Raw genomic sequence first — 18,387 nt, forward strand, 5'->3', positions numbered from 1 at the left:
AGTTTTGAAAAATGTGCATTTTGATCATTGGTTGTGAGTTTTGTGTCTAGAGTTGTGAAAAATGACATCAAGGTTCTGAAAATAGTAACAAAATGATTGTAAAAAACTGTAACATATCTCATGTGACTTATCAGTGAGCTCCGCCCGTCAAGGTTATAATAAGTTCTATAAATAATCAGCAACACACACGTTCATATGGTCTTCGTCTTCACCATGCACACCTTTCTGTCTCTCGTGGTCCTTAGTGTGAGTCTGCCCGCCTGTGAGTATACTTAAAATGTGATTTACTATTCAACTACTGTACAGGAGCTTATTGTTTTAATCATTTCTCTTATGTAAGGCAAATATTTAATAAAGATATATGATATATATAGATTTTTAAATTATTTGAAAAATAGAATTTACTAATTACAGTAATTAGTCAGTCAAATAATTGCACTATAGTCAGTCAAAATAATTACACCTCTTACCTTCAAAAATTAAGGAAGCAACTCTTTTTTTTTACAGTGAATAAAAAGAGTGGTGTCACTAAGGTGGAATGTAATACCGACAGAAAACAAGTCTAGACACCAAGAAAGTGGTTATGAAATGTATTTCTAAAAATAATTATTTTAAAATACTTAAGAATGTAAGAAACTAATTGGTTAAATTGATTGTTACATTTGACCATCTGACACTCCCTCTACAAGTTCACCAGGAGACAGATTGCTGGATGTGAAGCAGAAACAAACCATATAAAATTGCTATACACCTTTTATAAATATTTTGCAAGGCAGTATATAATGAACTACCTGGTATAAAAAGGATATTATTAAATTTATGATGATGATGATAAATCTATGCTATATGGTGCTTCTATTGAATACTGAAGTCTTTGTAGGCTATATGAATGAATGGTGCAGATCAGGTAAAAATTTCCTCATATGGATAGTTTACCCAAAAAATTACATTTACTCTCCCTCATGTCATAACCTGTATGACATTCTTTCTTCTGTGGAACACAAAAAGTAGTTAAATCTTTTAAGATGGAATATTAAATACCCTGTCCTTTATTTTCCATTCAATGACAATGAATGAGAACTGGGGCTGCCAAGCTCGAAAAATAATGCAAAAGAACTAGGCCTATCATAAAAATGCACGGTTCATATGACTTATGTGCTATATTCCACATCTTCTGAAGCCATATGATAGCTTTGTGTGAAAAGACAAAGTAGAATGATGGATGATTAAGCAACGCAGTCTGTTGTTTACATATTATTTTGATGCTAATCGGTATGAAGCACTGATAAACTATCATTGTTTAACAGTGCTGGCGACAATAGACTACCGTGCGCTGTGGCAGTTCAGGTCCATGATCCTCTGTACCATCCCCGATAGCTGGCCTGCACTGGACTACGCAGACTACGGATGTTACTGCGGCAAAGGAGGCTCGGGCAACCCGGTGGATGAACTGGACAGGTCAGATTAAAACAATAGTTTCCGAGACAGTTTTGTCTGTCACACTTCGGCCTGCTCAGACTGAAAGGTTTAATGAACAGTTTATAACTAAATACCGAAATATACACGTTGCACAAATTAAAGTCAGCGTGAAACCGAAGTTGCGATAATCTTTTCTTCACTAATTTGCAACATATCCCAGTGAAACGGCTTCTCGAACAAGTAATAATGTAGGGCGGGACTTGATTTTGTCCATCAGGAATTGATTGGATGATTTTGGTTTGCTTTTGTTGTGATGTCATGTCATGTGTGAGTGACAGGTTGTCCCGCCCTTACAAGTAAACACTTCATCAGAGCAGCAAGAGGGAGGGGAAGTTATTTTAGTCAAAGATTATGAAGCCACATGAATAAAAAACAACAAATCGTGAGCTTAGAATTATAAGGTTCTATCTCCACTTTTGGTCGAAATTGAGTTTTTGACATAATTTTATCCATTAGGTGTTTATTAATGCCTGTGTGGTGTTATTTTTGTAAAAAAAAAAAATTTTGTTAGTAGTTATTAATAAAATAAAAAGGTTCCATCTCACAAAACAGCAGGGATGTAAAAACGTTGATGCTCAATATCTCAGAACTACCCTAAACGGAGATAGAACCTTATAATTCTAAGCTCACGAAATGTGCACGAATAAGTCATTCATAATAAATACTGCAATAGCCTATTCTATAAAAAAACAAGAACTGTTCATTTTGATTTCAGGTTGATTTTATTTTTGCAGGCAGTAAAAATCAGTGCATTGCTAATTCTGTTGAGAGCATTTGATGACAAGAATGTATTACAGTTAAGCAATTTAAACATTACCTTCTAAAGGAGCTTTTCAGAAAAAGTTTGGAATGGTATACTTATCACCTTTGCTCATGAATATTAATTAGGTAATGTATTGTTACATTTCTTTCCCCACAGCAGGCAAGAAGCAAATCTCTTAGAATACAATAATTAATCAAAAAGGAAAGGCGACTAACTTTATAAACATACGCACTGCATTCTCTATTGCTCTCTAGGTGCTGTCAGGTGCATGATCAGTGTTATTCGGACTCATGGCAGCAGGATGACTGCTGGGGTATCTTAGACAACCCCTATACTGAAATATATTCATTCTCATGCGACAAACCGGCAAGGAAAATCAGCTGCAATGGTAAGTCCCAAGCTAACAAAAATATGTTATAAAAGAACATTTTGCCAATGTTCCCATTATGTTATGAAAACATTATTTCTAGATGTTCTCGTTCCAGTTTTTGGTTATGCGAATGTTAGAATTCCATTTTACAAACATGGAAATGTTACTTTTGAATGTTCTCTGAACATTATGAAACAAGTAGTAACATTTAAAAATGTTAGATACTAAAATGTTTCATGAACAACGTAGATAATGTTTTTTTTTATTAAAGACCAGATAAATTTGATCGTTCCTGGAAGAATGTTTGTTCATAACTCTGAGAAAGCCTTGCCAGAATGTTAGGGGAGTTCTAAGAATGTTTCCTGTTAGCTGTAGGACAAACTGTACTAAATAATTCTGTCTGAAAGCTCTGTTAGTAACTGAGACCGGAACTGAACTGGACTGCTGTTGTTTTGTCTCTTGCAGCTGACAAGAATCGCCCCTGTGAGATGTTCATATGTGAATGTGACAGAAAAGCCGCCGAATGCTTTGCACAAGCGGGTTACAACCAAGATCATGTCAACTATCCAAGTAATAACTGCAAATGACCTGACACTAGATAAAGTTTTAAGACTGTCCTTAAAGTCTCATTAAACATAGAAATGGTATATCATGTAACTGTTTATTTTGTGTTCATGCTAATTGATATTTGATTCATATAGCAGAGAGATTATTTAATGGTATTTAATGCCATTAATAATATTTACTATCATTTCCTTAATATTTTTGTTTTTGTTTTCCAGTAAAAATACCCAAGTTAGTTATGAAGTGTTATATATTAAGAATTGTTTTTAGAGGATATCTGTTCATAAGAATTCAATTTATTTTTCTTCCCGTTGGAAGTTATTCTTTTTGTATGAGGTTTATGCCTAAAACAACTAAAAACTATTTGCCAATGGGGGATGAAAAACAAAACTTATATATTCTCTGAAAATAAGTCATATAATCTTATGCAATTGCTTCTCAAGTAAATTTTCCTTGTTTATAAAGCCAAAAATACTGATTAAGAAAATTATTTTTTGCAAATAGGTCATAATATGACCTCTAATGAATGAAATAAAACATACCCCAAAAACAAACAAAAAATTTTTTGGTTGTAACCCTGCATGGATACTAGTGGACGGTTGCATTCATTTTAAAAATAATAATATTTTACATTATGTAGTATACACTGAAAAATAATTGTCTTCAGTCTTTCAAATAAAAACACCTAAACATCCTTAAGTGCACTTGAGAAGCACATTTTCCTTAGATATTAATAGTTTAATAATAGATAATAATAAGTTTATAGAAAATTGATCTTACCAAGTGATGTTTATTATAAACTTACTCCATTGGTAAATTTTTTTAGCACAAATCTAACAAAATGGTCTAACGTTTGCGGTTAAATGAAGAAAATAAAAACTATTTTACAGAAAACTTCAATTCAACTTTTAATTCAAGATGTATCTTCTCTTAAGTCTATTATCTACAATCCTGCCACTCAAATAAGGATGTTAAAATATATTTTTACTGGAAAAGAGGCAAAAGTGTTGCTTAAGGAACTTAAGAAAGGTTCTCTTAAGACATTTTGCTGTGTTTGAGTTTAGTTATTTATCAGTGGCTCTTGGGTTTGCTCTCACAGAAGTAGGGAAAAGAGAGCGTACAGTCTGCATCATTCCACAGCCTCCGTCTCTCCAAAGTTGTCCGAGCGTGGAGCTGCCCACAGTCCTCACCATTCAAACGAACATCCCAGTCATCTGGTTGACCTTCATCCCAGTGGCTGAAATAGACATCAAGAGTTAGATTAAAGTGCCACTATTATGCTATTTTAAAGGTTCCTCATTTTGTTTTTGGAGGTCTCCTACAACAGGTTTACATGCATTCAAAGTCAAAAAACAGTTTAATTTCCTCATAATAGACATTGCAGCATCACCTCTTTACTCACAGTGTCTGAAATGGTTTGATAAAGGATTCGGTCTCTCTAAACCCCTCCCTCTCGAGAGCTTAGTCTGCTCTGATTGGTCAGATGGCCAAGTTTGTTGTGATTGGTCTACCGTTTATAGCGTGTGATGGAAATGAAACACCATTAGCTTATCTGAATTTTAGCACTTGTATACACAGTGATACGAACAGTCACGATGGCGTCAATTTTACCATATCAATTCGAGCTCGAGTACCCTTCCTTTAGAAGTGCCTGCAAAGTGGGTTTGCTTTCGCATCGCAGGACATGTCGACAACACAAACTAAACTCTTTCAGGCCTCAGCTACAACTACAGTGTTTAAGGGCGGGTCAAAGTAGACGTTAACAGGCAGCCAATGAAGACCTTAGGCTGGCATTATGCAAATTTATGGTTACACTTTATTTTGCAGTACATGTACTTACCCAAGAAAGTACTGGTAATATAATTACTTAACTATATGGGTTAAGGTTAGGTTTAGGGGTAGGTTCAGGGTTGGTACCTAGTTTTTGCCCTGTAATTGCAATAAGTACATAGTATGTACATGCGGAACATGATTGTTACAAACCTACATAGGTTCGTACAGGACATAAGACTGGAATTACTGATGACTCATTTCAAGCAGTTCAATTGGTTCTTTCTTTTGGGAGACAAGAACTCCATTTATTGGTCACACTTTAGTATAGGGTCCATTTCTCACCATTAACTAACTATTAACTATGACTTTTGCATCAGTGAACTCCTACTTACTGCTATAGTAAGGTAGTTGTTAAAGTCCCTGTAAAGTCAAAATAAAGTTTGTGTTCTGAGTTTGTCACACCACAGAAAAATGTGTTATTAGCCACCCAGCCGAATTTGAATGATAAAAAAAGCCGGCAAGTACATAAAGTAAGCTATCAAAATCTTGAAAAAATGAGCATTATTCTCTGCTCTCAAACGCTGGGGGTGTGTCCGCTGGCTCCGCTGAAGCCACGCCCACTCGTGGGAAAGCTGCCGACGGTGAAATTAGCTGATACTGCTTTCGGGACGGGAGGATGAAGGCCGAGGCGGGAGATAGTCGGTTCGGCCCCATTCACCAGTAACAGCGGATTATCAGTGAATCCCAGTTGTCTCCGACGAAAGTTTATAAAACTATCCCGTGTAAAATGATCGCTACAGAGGCGGGTGTTGGCGGTGATCCTCAGCTCTCCATCAAGGTTGGCTCTTCACAAAATTAATCCACCTCTTCTTGATGTGATCGTTTTTAGGAAATTTAAATAAAGACACCGATCTGTTTTGTACGTGATCGCATCCAGGTAGTAGCCTACGCATTTATGCGAATGTGCTCTATTGTTAGGGGAGGGGCCAGCCTCAGTGGCCTCAGTGCGTCATCAAGTAGGGGCGTGTCCTGGAGCTCAGGGGCTCCAGTGCGTCATCGAGCCCCGTTTTAGACCCGCCCAAAAAATCCGGAAAATAGCAATGGTGAAAAACTGTAACTGTAATATAAATATAGCTGCGAGCAGCGATGAAGGGCCAAAGCCGGCGGCACCGCCACTCCGGTGCCTTTAGGTAACTAAAGGCCCCGGGGTTGCGGTGCCACCGGCTTGGGCGCGCAATCGCTGCTCGCAGCTATATTTTTATATTCATTCTTACTGTTCAGTAGCATCAAAGTCTGTTCCATCTACCCAGGACCATTTTTCCTTTTCTTTCTCAACAAGCCCAATCCAGTAGCTGTTAGACGTCTTAACGATCGAAGACAGGAAGTCCTGGTTTAAAAAGAGACCAAACTCATATTTAACCTCACATAAGACTCAAATAATTGTGAGGCTGTGTGTGTTCTTGTCTTACAAGCTCAGCCATGTCATTGACAACAACTAAGTGTGATCCTTTCTGGATACAGTTGTTCTCAGCAAGTTGCCAGTTCTTCTTTACTGAAGACTGAAAGTAGCATGAGTCTTTATAAAACACCCAGTCTTCCTGGCAGGGACCTGTACAGTTAAACATGCATATAATACAAATAAATCATAACTTAAATCAGGCAGGTTTCACTGCCAAGCACAAAATAAAAATTTTGCTAAAGAGTAAAGAGCAGGCGTAAAGAGCATTTTGCTAAAGAGTAAAAAGTCCAAAAGTCTGAGTCCACATAGAAAATCTGGGATTCATAATCTAATAGAAAGTAGTACATTTGTAACATTGAACATGTGACTCTTTCTAGAGAGAGTAAGATATTCTTCCATTGAAGCTCAAGCTGATGAGAAACCAAATACTAGGGATGCACAAAATATCGGCCACCATATCGGCATATTTGTTCATTTTTTTATATTATCGTTAAAATATATTTAAGCCGATTATTAATAGTTAATTTCCTTCAGTTGAAACACTTCAGATGCGCAATGTTCACCATTATGGTTTTGAATTGCTTGAAATATGATTGGAATCACTTCGAAAAGGAAAATATCGCTAAGTGCAACATACAACATTTTTGTAATCACGCTCTCAAGTACTAAGGCATTTTGAAATTCATGTACATTTTTCAATTAAAGGTTTTACTCACATTGTTATGCTGGTGATATATTATTAGTAGTATTATTATTCAGTTATATAAATGCAAAGTACAGATTCAAAGTATTCTCAATAGTGGTCTCTGACTTTTGGACCCCACTGTCATGAGGAGCCTCACCTTGCACCGGGATCACATGCTCAGTCATCAAAAGCTCAGAGAAATGAGCATTTTCTGGGTGGAAAAAATGAATATATTAATTATAAAAATCACAACAAATTAATTTCACAGGCATTGTTAGTATATGCATAAACTTTTACACATTTTTTTATTTTATAAAGACATAAAAATGGTTCTTTATTTACCAAATTGCAGAGCTCCAGGGCCCTTTTTAATGGAGACATCGAGAGACTCCACAGAAAGTCTAACATCAGCTACCTCTTTGCTGACCTGAGAGACTTTTAAAAATCATAATGAAAATCAAAACACTTTGGTAAAAAAAAAAAAAAAAAACATGCAGTGACATCCAATAGGTTTTGTTAAATTTGACATAAACAAATTAATGTGTGGAAGTTAAATGCTCACAACATACTTTTAATTCCTACAGCCAGTGTCAGTATAAACACATAGAGGACGAGGACGCCATATATTATGTACATCTTTCTGTTTTGTCTACCTATAGGAAAGAATTAAAGTTATAACAAAAGAATATGAAACAAACATGGACTAAAAAACTACATTCTGAACAAATGTTATGAGAATGTTTTGCTAACGTTCCCATTAAGTTATGAAAACGTTATTTCTGAATGTTCTCAGAACGTTCAAAACGTCCAATTTTAAATGTTTTTTTATAACTTTGCAAATATGATGGGAACGTTACGTTTAAATGTTCTCTGAACCATAAACAAATAGTAAGTTAACCTAAAGTCCAACTAAATGATTTAGAAGAACGTTCCATGAACGATGTATAAATAATGTTTTTGAGCTAATGTTATTAAAGACCACTTTAAACATACATTCTATTGTTACTGGATGAATGTTTATTCATAACTTTGAGAGAACCTTGCCAGAACGTTAGCCAAAGATCCGAGAAAGTTTCTTGTTAGCTGGGTTATCATGGAGTGTCAATATATTTATTTAGCAAATAAGGATTTGGCATTTCACCCTTTTCTGGGTACTTGAAATGTTTTTCTTTCTTAGTAAGGTGGCGTGATAGATTTGTTCTTAATTTTGAGTCAACATTTTCTACAAAGCACAATTTACAAACATTCCTTTCAAAAACTGAAAAAAAAAAAGGTTTTCTCACCTGATACATGTATAAATTTCTGTCCAGTGTTATTAATTTCTGCCTCAGGAGTGCTAAACCGGTCATATGATATAGATTCCATGTCTGAGGAATAAGGCAGGACGAAGGATGTATTTACACCAAATAATTCAAATTGAAATGAAATGTATTTCTCTTATTTAATGACTTTTGTCCCAACATATAAGTATTATTATAAGAGACTAAATGTACTAAACACACAAGTTTCAAGGTCATGCAATGAAGCAGTTGAATATTAACCTCTAGACTGACAAACTATATCTGAGCTTCATCCATCACAAACATGGAGAAAAACACATCAGAATGAAAGGACTTCTGTATTTCAGAGATTTATTATCAGTCAAAATACACAAAACCAAATAGAAAAGCCATCAAGCATATTCTTAAAAGACCATGAAAACTGTAAAAACATTCTCATTGCCGACAAATTAGGATTTTACCATGAAGGTTCATACATTGAAGACACTTTATGTGAACATACAAAATAAAAAAAGAATAAACAATAACTGTGAAATGCAGTGAATCTTACTGTTTAAAGAGAATGTTCCTGTCGAATCTCCCTCCTCTGCTGCGGTCAGTGTCCTGGTGGCTGTTCTCTGTCATTCTGTCCTTACGCAACGACACCTAAACCATTTCCCAGAGCGGAATTGACAGTCCTAACATCCTGTTGGACTTTTTGTAACATTTGCATGTTTGAAATATGACAAAATATTGAGTTAAGCAACGACTCTGATTAACTCGTCGTCATATAAGAAATGTTCTTCTCTGACATAAATGTTATGCTTTGAATATAGCTGGATGCGTACACTCCCGTTCAAAAGATTGGGGTCATCAAGTTGTTGTTTTATTAACATTAAATTAATACTTTTATTCTGAAAGAATGCATTACATTGATCAAAAGTGACAGTATCTTTACATTTATGATGTTACAAAAGCTTTTGATCACTGCAAAAATTGAAATAACCCATTAAACATGAAAGTATTATGCAATCATTAAAGACATTTCTTCTTATATAAAACCTTTTTAATGGAAGCTTGTTTCCACCACAGAATAAAGCATTTTAAAAGACAATTGCGAGTTTTTTTCTCACAATTGCGAGTAATTATTTCTCATTAAGTTATTTATTTATTTCTCATTTCAAATTCTGACTTTATAACACGCAATTGCGACTTTATATCACGCAATTCTGAATGTACTGAGGTTCAAATTCAGAATTGTGAGATAAAAAGTTGCAATTACCTTTTACCTTTTTTTATTCTGAGGCGGAAACAAGCTTCAATACTTTTTGGCATTAAGGATTCTTTAAGATTGAGTCAAAAACCCTACTTTCATCTGTATATTAAACCCAACTGAACCGTTTTGATATATTGAAGTAGATTTTCCATTGTAACGTCTTCACAAAATAAAATTCAGCTTATCCAGCTCACCACCAGAGGTCATCATCTCAATTCTACTCCTAGTTATGATTAATGACTTTCTTTGTCTTGCCTGTGTTGTTAGCTTGACTGTTGACTGCAGTTGACTGTGAATTATGATTGCTTATCAAATCTCTACAAACAGACCTTAATCCTGTGCCTTTGTCAGATACACGTTAAAAATATATTTAAATAATAACAATTATAACTAACTATTTTTTTGAAGTGAGATGATCATATTTAATGATATTCTAGGAAGCCTTTTGAACACTGGTTTAAAAGGTTGAATATAGATAAAGCAATAATATTAATAATAATACCTACTGTATGTTTAATCAAATGATCTAGGTTCAGATGAAATTGTGCCAAAAATTAGTTACCGATTCGGATGTGTTCATATAACTGGACTTTACACTGGAATACTATAAAACATGTGGCTTATGCATAGCAAAAGTACATCAAATTTGCACCAGTCAGGCAAGTACAGTTTTACAAAACAAAAGAGACCATGTACAATATCAGAAGGTGTGTGTCCAGGGCAGGATTTTAGGAGAACAGTCTAATGCAGCTGGAATAAGGGCAAAGTTCACATGCCTTTCTCTAGTTTGCGTTCACAAATGAAATAGCGTTCGCTGTAACAGTCAGCATCATGCAACAGCTTGCGACGCACTGTGTCAGTTTCTTTTAAGTGGACGCAGGACTCCATGCCACCATGAGCAGGTTGATTTTCATCCCAGAAACTGAAAAGAACACAAACCACAAAGAATTCGGAAGATGACATAATGATCTTGTTGGCATGTCATACAGTATGGCTGCTGTTTAATGAAATTAAAAAGCATTCACAGATGACATAAAACACTTGTTTCAAAAGTATGGAAGTCAATGCTCTCTTACTGTGGAGGTGAATGATAATCGTCTCCATTAGCCCAGGACCATTTGCCCGATTTGTCCCTCTTGAGGCCTATCCAGTAGTCAGTCTGTTTCTGGACAGTTCTTGAAATGAACTCCTAGAGACAGCAATGTGCTTTAATTATACACCTATGATTAATATCTATGCTTTCAGAAATACGCTACCATTCAAAAGTTGGTAAGTTTGATCATAAATGCAGTAATATTGTTAAAAAAAATGTATTACATTTTAAAGGTACATTATGTAACTTTTTTTGTTCAAAATTTGCTAAATGTATAAAATAAGCGAGTAGCCTACATCAGGACTCAATCTTCCAAAGTGTGTTTTTGTCTTATTCTGAATCACTACGTTACGCCTATAATAAGCGTTTATATTCTGACTATTTTAGACCAGGCGAGAAGGCAACCGCTGTGGTGTATCCCACATTGTAAAAAAAAAAAATTATTGATTTTTAAGTACAATCAACTTGGAAGTTTAAGTGATTTCAACATAAATAACATTAAACTGTTTGTCTCAAAAAATTGGCTGAATCTTGAAAGTTGAAAATAGCTTAACTTTTTAATGTCAATGTGATGTGAAAACATATGTTGTCATAACTTATTAATCATATACATTTTACAGTGCCTGTGTGACTCGTCATAGAACAGAAAGTATCTCCGGCTAGCAGCTACAATGTTCTTTCGCAGGACGCATGCAGTTTTGTTTATTAACCACTAAAGCGTCAAAAGTTAGATGTACCTTTAAAATAAATGTTTACTATTTTAATATATTTTAAATTGTTATTTATTCCTGTGACGCAAAGCTGAATTTTCAGCATCATTACTTCAGTCTTCAGTGTCACATGATGCTTGTGTAAATGCTTGTGTAAATAGATGTGTAAATCATTCTAATATGCTGATTTGCTGCTCAAGAAACATTTCTAATTATTATCAATGTTGAAAACAGTGCTGAAATTCGTTGTAGCATTATAAACACATTTATTGTCACATATGATCGATGCAATTTCTTTAAAAAATAAATAAATCATACTGATCCCAAACTTTTGAACAGTAGTGTAAATGAGGATAAAAATGTAATACCAACACCAACATGTCTGTGTCCATGTCCTTACCAGCTCCTCCTCGCTGTTCACAACCATCAAGTGCGCCCCACTGTTGCGGCAAAAAGACTGTGATACTTCCCACTTCCCATAAACATTCACTAACAAATAACAGGTGTTCTTATAGGAAACCCAACCATCCGAGCAGCGCCCTGTATTTGATAGAACAAAACACACGACTATAGACAACACTTGCTTACCAATAATTATACAATTTATTAGAGCTTTGTGATTTTACTGACATCCTTTCATATTTTAGTTGTATCTTTAAATGAAACATTTCTTACTGCTTTCACCTTTGTATTGGAACGGGATAGCCGTAATGTCATCAGAAAGAAGACCTCTGGTCTGATCTTCTTGTGGATTCTTCTTGACTTCAGCATGTTAAATGAAATTAAAAACAAGCCAGTTACACATCCATTATTAACACATCAGAGACAATTGACATCATTATAAGTCTGACTTACAGTTGACACCCGTTACGATTCCTATTACCAAGAATGAAAGGATGAGGAGAACCGTGAACATGACACAAGCCACTTTGCCTGAACACAGCATGGGGGAAAAAAGAAATAGTACCGTAAATAGATTTTAAATGCCAAAATTAAACAGTTTAGAAGAGACTTTAAATTAGGGGATATCTTAAGCAAGCACTATATATCAAATGAGCTGATGTAAAGCCTGCAAAACAGTTCCAGATACCACCATATTTTACTTGAACTTGTCATTTAGTCACCTGTCACCGGTCACATTAAATAATACCCTGGCTCTTCCCAGCTTTGTAATGGCATTGAATAGTGTCCCGAGTTTTTGAAGCTCCAAAAAGCACATCCATCCATCATAAAAGTAATCCTTATGACTCCAGTGGGTTAATAAATGCCTTCTGAAGTGAAGCAATGGGTTTTTGTCAGAAAAATATCCGTATTTAAAACTTTATAAACTATAATCACTGGCTTCCGGCAACGGCCGTACGCGCGTTCACGAGAGAGTTGAGTTCTGGCGGAAGGGTGACCTCTCATGACATAGAACGATGCTCCTCTTATCTTATATCGAAATCCTCCGCCATTTTTCGTAATAAAACCGGTAGTTTTAGACTCCTAACTTGTGACCGTTGTTTGGTTTTGCTTTATCCTCTGCGCTTCCGCGTTCATCAATTCTATGCCTACATCATACATCAGTGCCAGGAATTATAGTTTATAAATATTAATATTTTTCTTATAAAAACCCATCACTTCGCTTCAGAAGGCATTTATTAACCCACTGGAGTCGTAAGGATTACTTTTATGATGGATGGATGTGCTTTTTGGAGCTTCAAAAACTCAGGGACTATTCAATGCCATTACAGAGCCAGGATATTATTTAATATAACTCAGATTGTGTTCGGCTGAAAGAAGAAAGTCATATACAACTAGGATGGCTTGAGGTTGAGTAAATTATGGGATCGTTTTCATTTTGGGTGAACTATTCCTTTAAACTCAGCAGATTATTGCAGAAGTGAAAGCAATTCACTTAAAAAAAAAAAAAAAGTGTGAGAAAGTTATAAAAGTTTATGTTTACTGTAACTGAGCTAAACTTTTACAAAATATTTATTTTACAAAATAACTGGACTCTCAAATTTGGTTTCCACAGGATGAGTTTTAAGTGTTTAAGCTATCAAATGTATTCAAATGTTTACTAAGGTATTTGATGGGGGACAAAGGCAATAGAAAAGTGTGCCAAGTGTCCCGCTACCGCGCTATACCAATGCAATTAATAAACGCCTGACAGACTAATGGGCACAGATGTCATGTCTTTTTCAGTTCATAGATACCTCTACCTGAATTGGACTTGAAACCAGTGTATCAAAAAAGCAGCCAACACCCATAACCACTGTCTCTGCTATAATAAGCTGCAATGATACTATATTACTTGCCTTGCTGGTAGAAGGGATCCTCCCTGTCAGGATTTCCCTCCACATCATCTGAGAGATTGTTAGCCTGCATTCCTTGAGGTCAGCCTATAGCCTGAATGTAAGGACAAAAGTGTAAATCAAGTGATTATCTGATGATAATATAAGAAAATGCCACTTCACAACGTTCTCTGAAATACTAGAGGTTCAATTACGTCGCATTAAATCCGTGCAACATTACATTTGATACAAAAGATGTTAGTATACGCAAAAACACATAAACAATAAGAAAAGAAAAAACACTCTGATGAAGTGCAGTTGTTGAATCTTCAAAGCGTAAATAATATTTAAGACAACTTCAACTTACTGATCAACTTGTTTCCTTGCAACACATACAGTTTTCCATGGCACAACTTGGAAAGTGAAGATTCTGTGGAATGGCCGGATGACGCCGGAGAGGCTGGTCCTTTCCACCCGGCCAAACCGCAGCTCTGGGGTTTCTGCCAAGAACATTGCAGTTGCCAGAAATGCGTGACAAAGATGCGTGACAAAGTAGCTATAAAATATAAATACCGTAGTGGTAATCAGAAAAACAACTGTGCACGAGCTATTCACATGCCCTTTTCTACTCTAAACTAGAATAAAAGCAGTAGAATGACATAGGCTAACGTTAATGTGTTTCCAATGGGAATCTCATGTTATTATTGCATGTTAACCATAATACTTGCGATTCATACATGCATTATTTCACTCACAGATTCAAAGCCTGAAGATCCAAGCTTATCTGAAATTTTAGCGCTATTATTTTTGCTGCCTTGAAAGGCCATAATTATATAATCTACGTCAGGGGTTCTTCCCATTTTTTACAGTCTATGGTTCTTCCCGTCGTTTCACTTGACCAATGGCTTTCGAGTGCAGGCTGTGGAGACTTGTCGCCACCTACTGGCATAACGATATGTATCCTTCTGTAAAAAAAGATCACAAGTCAAAGAGGTTTCATATAAAAGTTTACTCACAAATATCTTCCATATTCTCTTTAAAATGCTGTACGGTACAGCATTTTAAAGAGAATATGGAAGATATTTGTGTTTTTTGTAAAATTTCCACTGAGACTATAATTATTTATTTGGGATATTTTTTTGGGGGGGAAAGAACTCCCTACAAAGAAAAGCTACGATGTTTGTTAATTTTGTAGAAGGTGATGTAATGCTAAAAAGTTTTTCATTTGATGGTGATAAAAAAATCTTTATAAAAAAATTTATTTGATGTAATAAAGTCAAATGGAATTACTTTATTACATCAAATAATATGTCGTAATACTATATTATGTATAATAATATATACATAATATATATTATTTTAAAATTTAAAATTTATGTTAAATTATATTTGGAAACTAGATCCAAAAGTCAAAACTTAAAAGCAGTGAAAACTCTACAGATGTTTAAATTTTTCTGCGATTCTTTTTTCATTATATTTCCTTGGCATATTGTTTGTACAATATGTTTAAATTAAATGAAATGAAATGAAATGAAATGAAATGAAATGAAATGAAATTAAATTAAATTAAATTAAATTAAATTAAATTAAATTAAATTAAATTAAATTAAATTAAATTCGGAATGAAAGCCGTTGTTGGACATCCCTGTCACTAGATGGCGGGCGCGTCAATCTCCAGCACCAGCAGCGGCATTAATGCTCTTCTTCCGCCCCTGTCGGTTCCAGTCTCCGCGAAAATGGCCGCGATCGGACGTTTATCCCAGAAGCTCCTCAAGTCTGCCTCGCTGACCCAAAGCCGTCAGCTTTCGGCTGCAGCAGCTCACGGCGAACAAGCAGGTCAGTTACAACTCTAATCAGTTTCATTCAGACGCTGTAATAAAAAACACCAACTGTTACGAACAGCCGTAATTCTACCTTTTGACCTTGCGAATGTGACACGAATGGCCGTTTAATCTTGTTCTGTGGTTGACAAAGATGGTAGAGTAGCATTTAGTTTAGTCTTTTGTATAGTGAGTTTACGAAAAATGAGATAATTACGTCTTAATAACTACATAGTTAAGTGAACTAAACGACTAGCCTGTCAACCGGTTGATGTGTTATTATGGTGCTAAGTTAATGTCAAAGACGTGTCAAACAGAATGTGTCTTATTTCTCATATGTTCATGTAGCCAAGACCTGGAAAATCCTGACGTTTGTGGTGGCTCTGCCCGGAGTCGCGGTGTGCATGTTGAACATGTACCTCAGGTCCCAACACGAACATGACCAGCCGGAGTTCGTTCCCTACAGCCACCTGCGCATCCGCAGCAAGGTGAAAACACTCACTTTTCTCAAAAAAACACACAAAAAAAAACACCATTATAGGCGTTTGTTGAGAGTTTATGCATTTTCATGCTGATTTATATGAAAAGAGAGTGCAGAAGTTCAGTGGAGGCAGGGCATGCACTTTTGAGGCAGTTTTGTTTTAAAGTATTGCAAATACCCTATTTTAAATTTGGCTGGTTATTAATTGATTATACATTAACACACTGTTGTTGGTCTTGAAAATCAATGTCATTCAAGATCAATGGGTCGTGCAAATATCTCCAAGAACAGGCAAACCGTGAAATAAAGGTATTTGTCAGCTAAAGCTATGCATCATGTTTGAAAGCCAAGAAACATGATTTGATTTGTCTAGTAAATGTGAGTTGCTGGTTTATCCTGACATTGGAGCTCTGTGCATGAGACATTAGAGGGCCTCCAGGAATGAGGCTGTGATTTACATTTACATTTATTCATTTAGCTGTGACGCTTTTATCCAAAGCGACTTACAATTGCTATATATGTCAGAGGTCGCACGCCTCTGACGCCGGGGTTAAGTGTCTTGCTCAGGGACACATTGGTGTCTCACAGTGGATTCAAACCCGGGTCTCTCACACCAAAGGCATGTGTCTTATCCACTGCGCCATCACCACCCCTTAATCATCACACACCATAACCATATGCAATGCATATACCAGTAAAGAGAAATGCTGATATGTTCCTGTTAGGAGGACTATAAAACAGCTAAAAATATAACTCTATACTTTTCAGCCTTTGATCATCTATATTACTCCATATAACAGAGCTTCAATTATAACCAGGGTTAGAGATGTAGTAACACGGTTAAAACATTTCTGCATGAATATATATTGGTTAAAAGGCTTATAAGGATAAAAAAAGGCTGTTTGTGAAGCTGTTCTACTCTCTCGTGTTCAACGCCAGCGCCTATGCAGATCTCAGTGTTTCGCTGTTATTGTTCTTGTCAAAGGTTTAGTAGACGGAGCCGAATCGCTGTCATTTTGGAATAAGATTGCGTGGGTATTTGAATCGAGAATGCGACCTATTAATAACTAATCATGCAATAGTAATGCACTTTCTTTTTATATTTACAATTTAAATGACAAAATAAATGTGTTGTATACTATAGTCATAGAACGGGAAAGGCTAATCACGTGCTATTTTTACTAATAAAAAAAATCATTTACCAACATATATTTTTACTAAAACATTTGACTAAATGAAAAATGCCACATGGTGACTTTTGTGAACATATTTGTGTAATTATTAATAAATTTGATAATTTTGTTATTCAAGCAATACACTTCACATCTATGCCTCTCTTTTCTCATTTGCATTAGCGTTTCCCATGGGGTGACGGCAACAAGTCGCTATTTCACAACCCCCACCTCAACGCCCTCCCTGACGGCTACGAGCATCATGATGAGTGAAGGGTGTTAGAAGCTCTCCCAGAACTCTCCTACAGGGACCAGAGGGCCCTCTCTATCCCCTCTCTCATCCCTGGACATCTGCCCAGGCCTGGACCACTCCTCAGTTTCTTTCAGTTTACATGACGTCTTTCCAGTTTGTTGATCTTACCTCTGTGCTTTCCACACCTAGTGGAAGTACCGTATTGAAACAGTTACATTTACTCAATTGACCATTGCATCACTTTGTCAGCTTAAACTGAAAAATAAAAATCTATTAATTAAATGATAAAATGTCTGAAGTTTAATTTTTGAAGGAAGTGGTTGAAGTTTTTAGATCCTAGGATGTTTTACTTGTATGTAAATGCTAAATGTAGGGCTGGTTTCACAGACAGGGCTTATGGCGCTTTTCCAGTGCTGGTACGGCTCAGTACGGTTCGGCTCGCTTCGCTTTTTCACTGCGTGGTACGACTCGGCACGGCTCGGTTCGCTTTAGCTCGGTTTGCTTTTTTTCACTGCAGTTAGTACCGCTTCAAAGTGGGTGGGATTATAGTCTGACCGTTATAGTTTATCCGCTCCTCGGCAACCAACGAGAGGAACGTCTGCACTTCGTCCACTGACCACGATTCAGCCATTTCTTTTTTTGGAAGTTTTCTTTCTTTCTTTTTTCTTCAAGCAAGTAGTTTTAAAACAGGTGCTACAGCGGTGGCTGTTACTGGCTATTTAAATCTAGCGGGTTTGATGTCTCGCAAATACAATGACGATTCTGTCTGACCAATCAGTGATCTGCAGTGTGTTCACGTCACATTTTAGTATCGGTACGGTACGCTTGGAACCTCGACAAAGGTGGTACCATTTAAAGCGAGCCGTACCGTTCCATGCAGTGGAAAAGCGCCATTAGATTAAGCCATGATTAGACCTTAGCCATTTAATTAGGACATTTCAGTAGCTTTTATTA

At 36.0% G+C, this 18,387-nt stretch overlaps 3 protein-coding genes across 3 annotated transcripts in view; 2 read left to right on the forward strand and 1 right to left on the reverse strand.

Moving 5' to 3' along the window:
- LOC130081856 (cytochrome c oxidase subunit 6A, mitochondrial) overlaps positions 1–17,723 on the forward strand; it is a 297,336-nt gene extending 279,613 nt beyond the window's left edge. The window contains exons 2-4 of the mRNA XM_056246566.1: positions 15,363–15,543; positions 15,876–16,015; positions 17,364–17,723. Of these exons, the coding sequence (XP_056102541.1) occupies positions 15,363–15,543; positions 15,876–16,015; positions 17,364–17,453 (411 nt within the window). The 3' untranslated portion in view covers positions 17,454–17,723. The remainder of the gene's footprint in view (positions 1–15,362; positions 15,544–15,875; positions 16,016–17,363) is intronic.
- On the forward strand, positions 196–3,259 carry pla2g1b (phospholipase A2, group IB (pancreas)). Its single transcript, XM_056246565.1, has 4 exons — positions 196–262; positions 1,308–1,458; positions 2,497–2,630; positions 3,078–3,259. Exons 1-4 carry the CDS (start codon positions 196–198, stop codon positions 3,197–3,199), a joined length of 474 nt encoding a protein of 157 aa, XP_056102540.1. The 3' UTR covers positions 3,200–3,259.
- On the reverse strand, positions 4,196–9,049 carry LOC130081853 (C-type lectin domain family 4 member E-like). Its single transcript, XM_056246562.1, has 8 exons — positions 8,924–9,049; positions 8,377–8,460; positions 7,663–7,746; positions 7,436–7,528; positions 7,251–7,304; positions 6,419–6,558; positions 6,224–6,336; positions 4,196–4,413 (listed from the first exon to the last, which is right to left on the reverse strand). The coding sequence occupies exons 2-8, from the start codon at positions 8,456–8,458 to the stop codon at positions 4,248–4,250; spliced, it is 732 nt and encodes a 243-aa protein (XP_056102537.1). The 5' UTR covers positions 8,459–8,460; positions 8,924–9,049; the 3' UTR covers positions 4,196–4,247.
- Positions 17,724–18,387: the final 664 nt, after the last annotated feature.

This window comes from Rhinichthys klamathensis, unplaced genomic scaffold, assembly GCF_029890125.1.
Source record: "Rhinichthys klamathensis goyatoka isolate OS25496 unplaced genomic scaffold, OSU_Roscu_1.1 h1tg000040l_1, whole genome shotgun sequence".
In the NCBI taxonomy this organism is placed as follows: Eukaryota; Metazoa; Chordata; class Actinopteri; order Cypriniformes; family Leuciscidae; genus Rhinichthys; species Rhinichthys klamathensis.

Excerpts from the sequence above, each read along its gene's own strand:
- pla2g1b (XM_056246565.1), top strand. The coding sequence starts at position 196 with ATGGTCTTCGTCTTCACCATGCACACCTTTCTGTCTCTCGTGGTCCTT. Across the intron at positions 1,459-2,496 it reads CCGGTGGATGAACTGGACAG|GTGCTGTCAGGTGCATGATC; the intron begins GTCAGATTAAAA and ends ATTGCTCTCTAG. Across the intron at positions 2,631-3,077 it reads AAGGAAAATCAGCTGCAATG|CTGACAAGAATCGCCCCTGT; the intron begins GTAAGTCCCAAG and ends TGTCTCTTGCAG.
- LOC130081853 (XM_056246562.1), bottom strand. The coding sequence starts at position 8,458 with ATGGAATCTATATCATATGACCGGTTTAGCACTCCTGAGGCAGAAATT. Across the intron at positions 6,559-7,250 it reads GCATGTGATCCCGGTGCAAG|GTCCCTGCCAGGAAGACTGG; the intron begins GTGAGGCTCCTC and ends TTAACTGTACAG. Across the intron at positions 6,337-6,418 it reads TCAATGACATGGCTGAGCTT|GACTTCCTGTCTTCGATCGT; the intron begins GTAAGACAAGAA and ends TTTTTAAACCAG.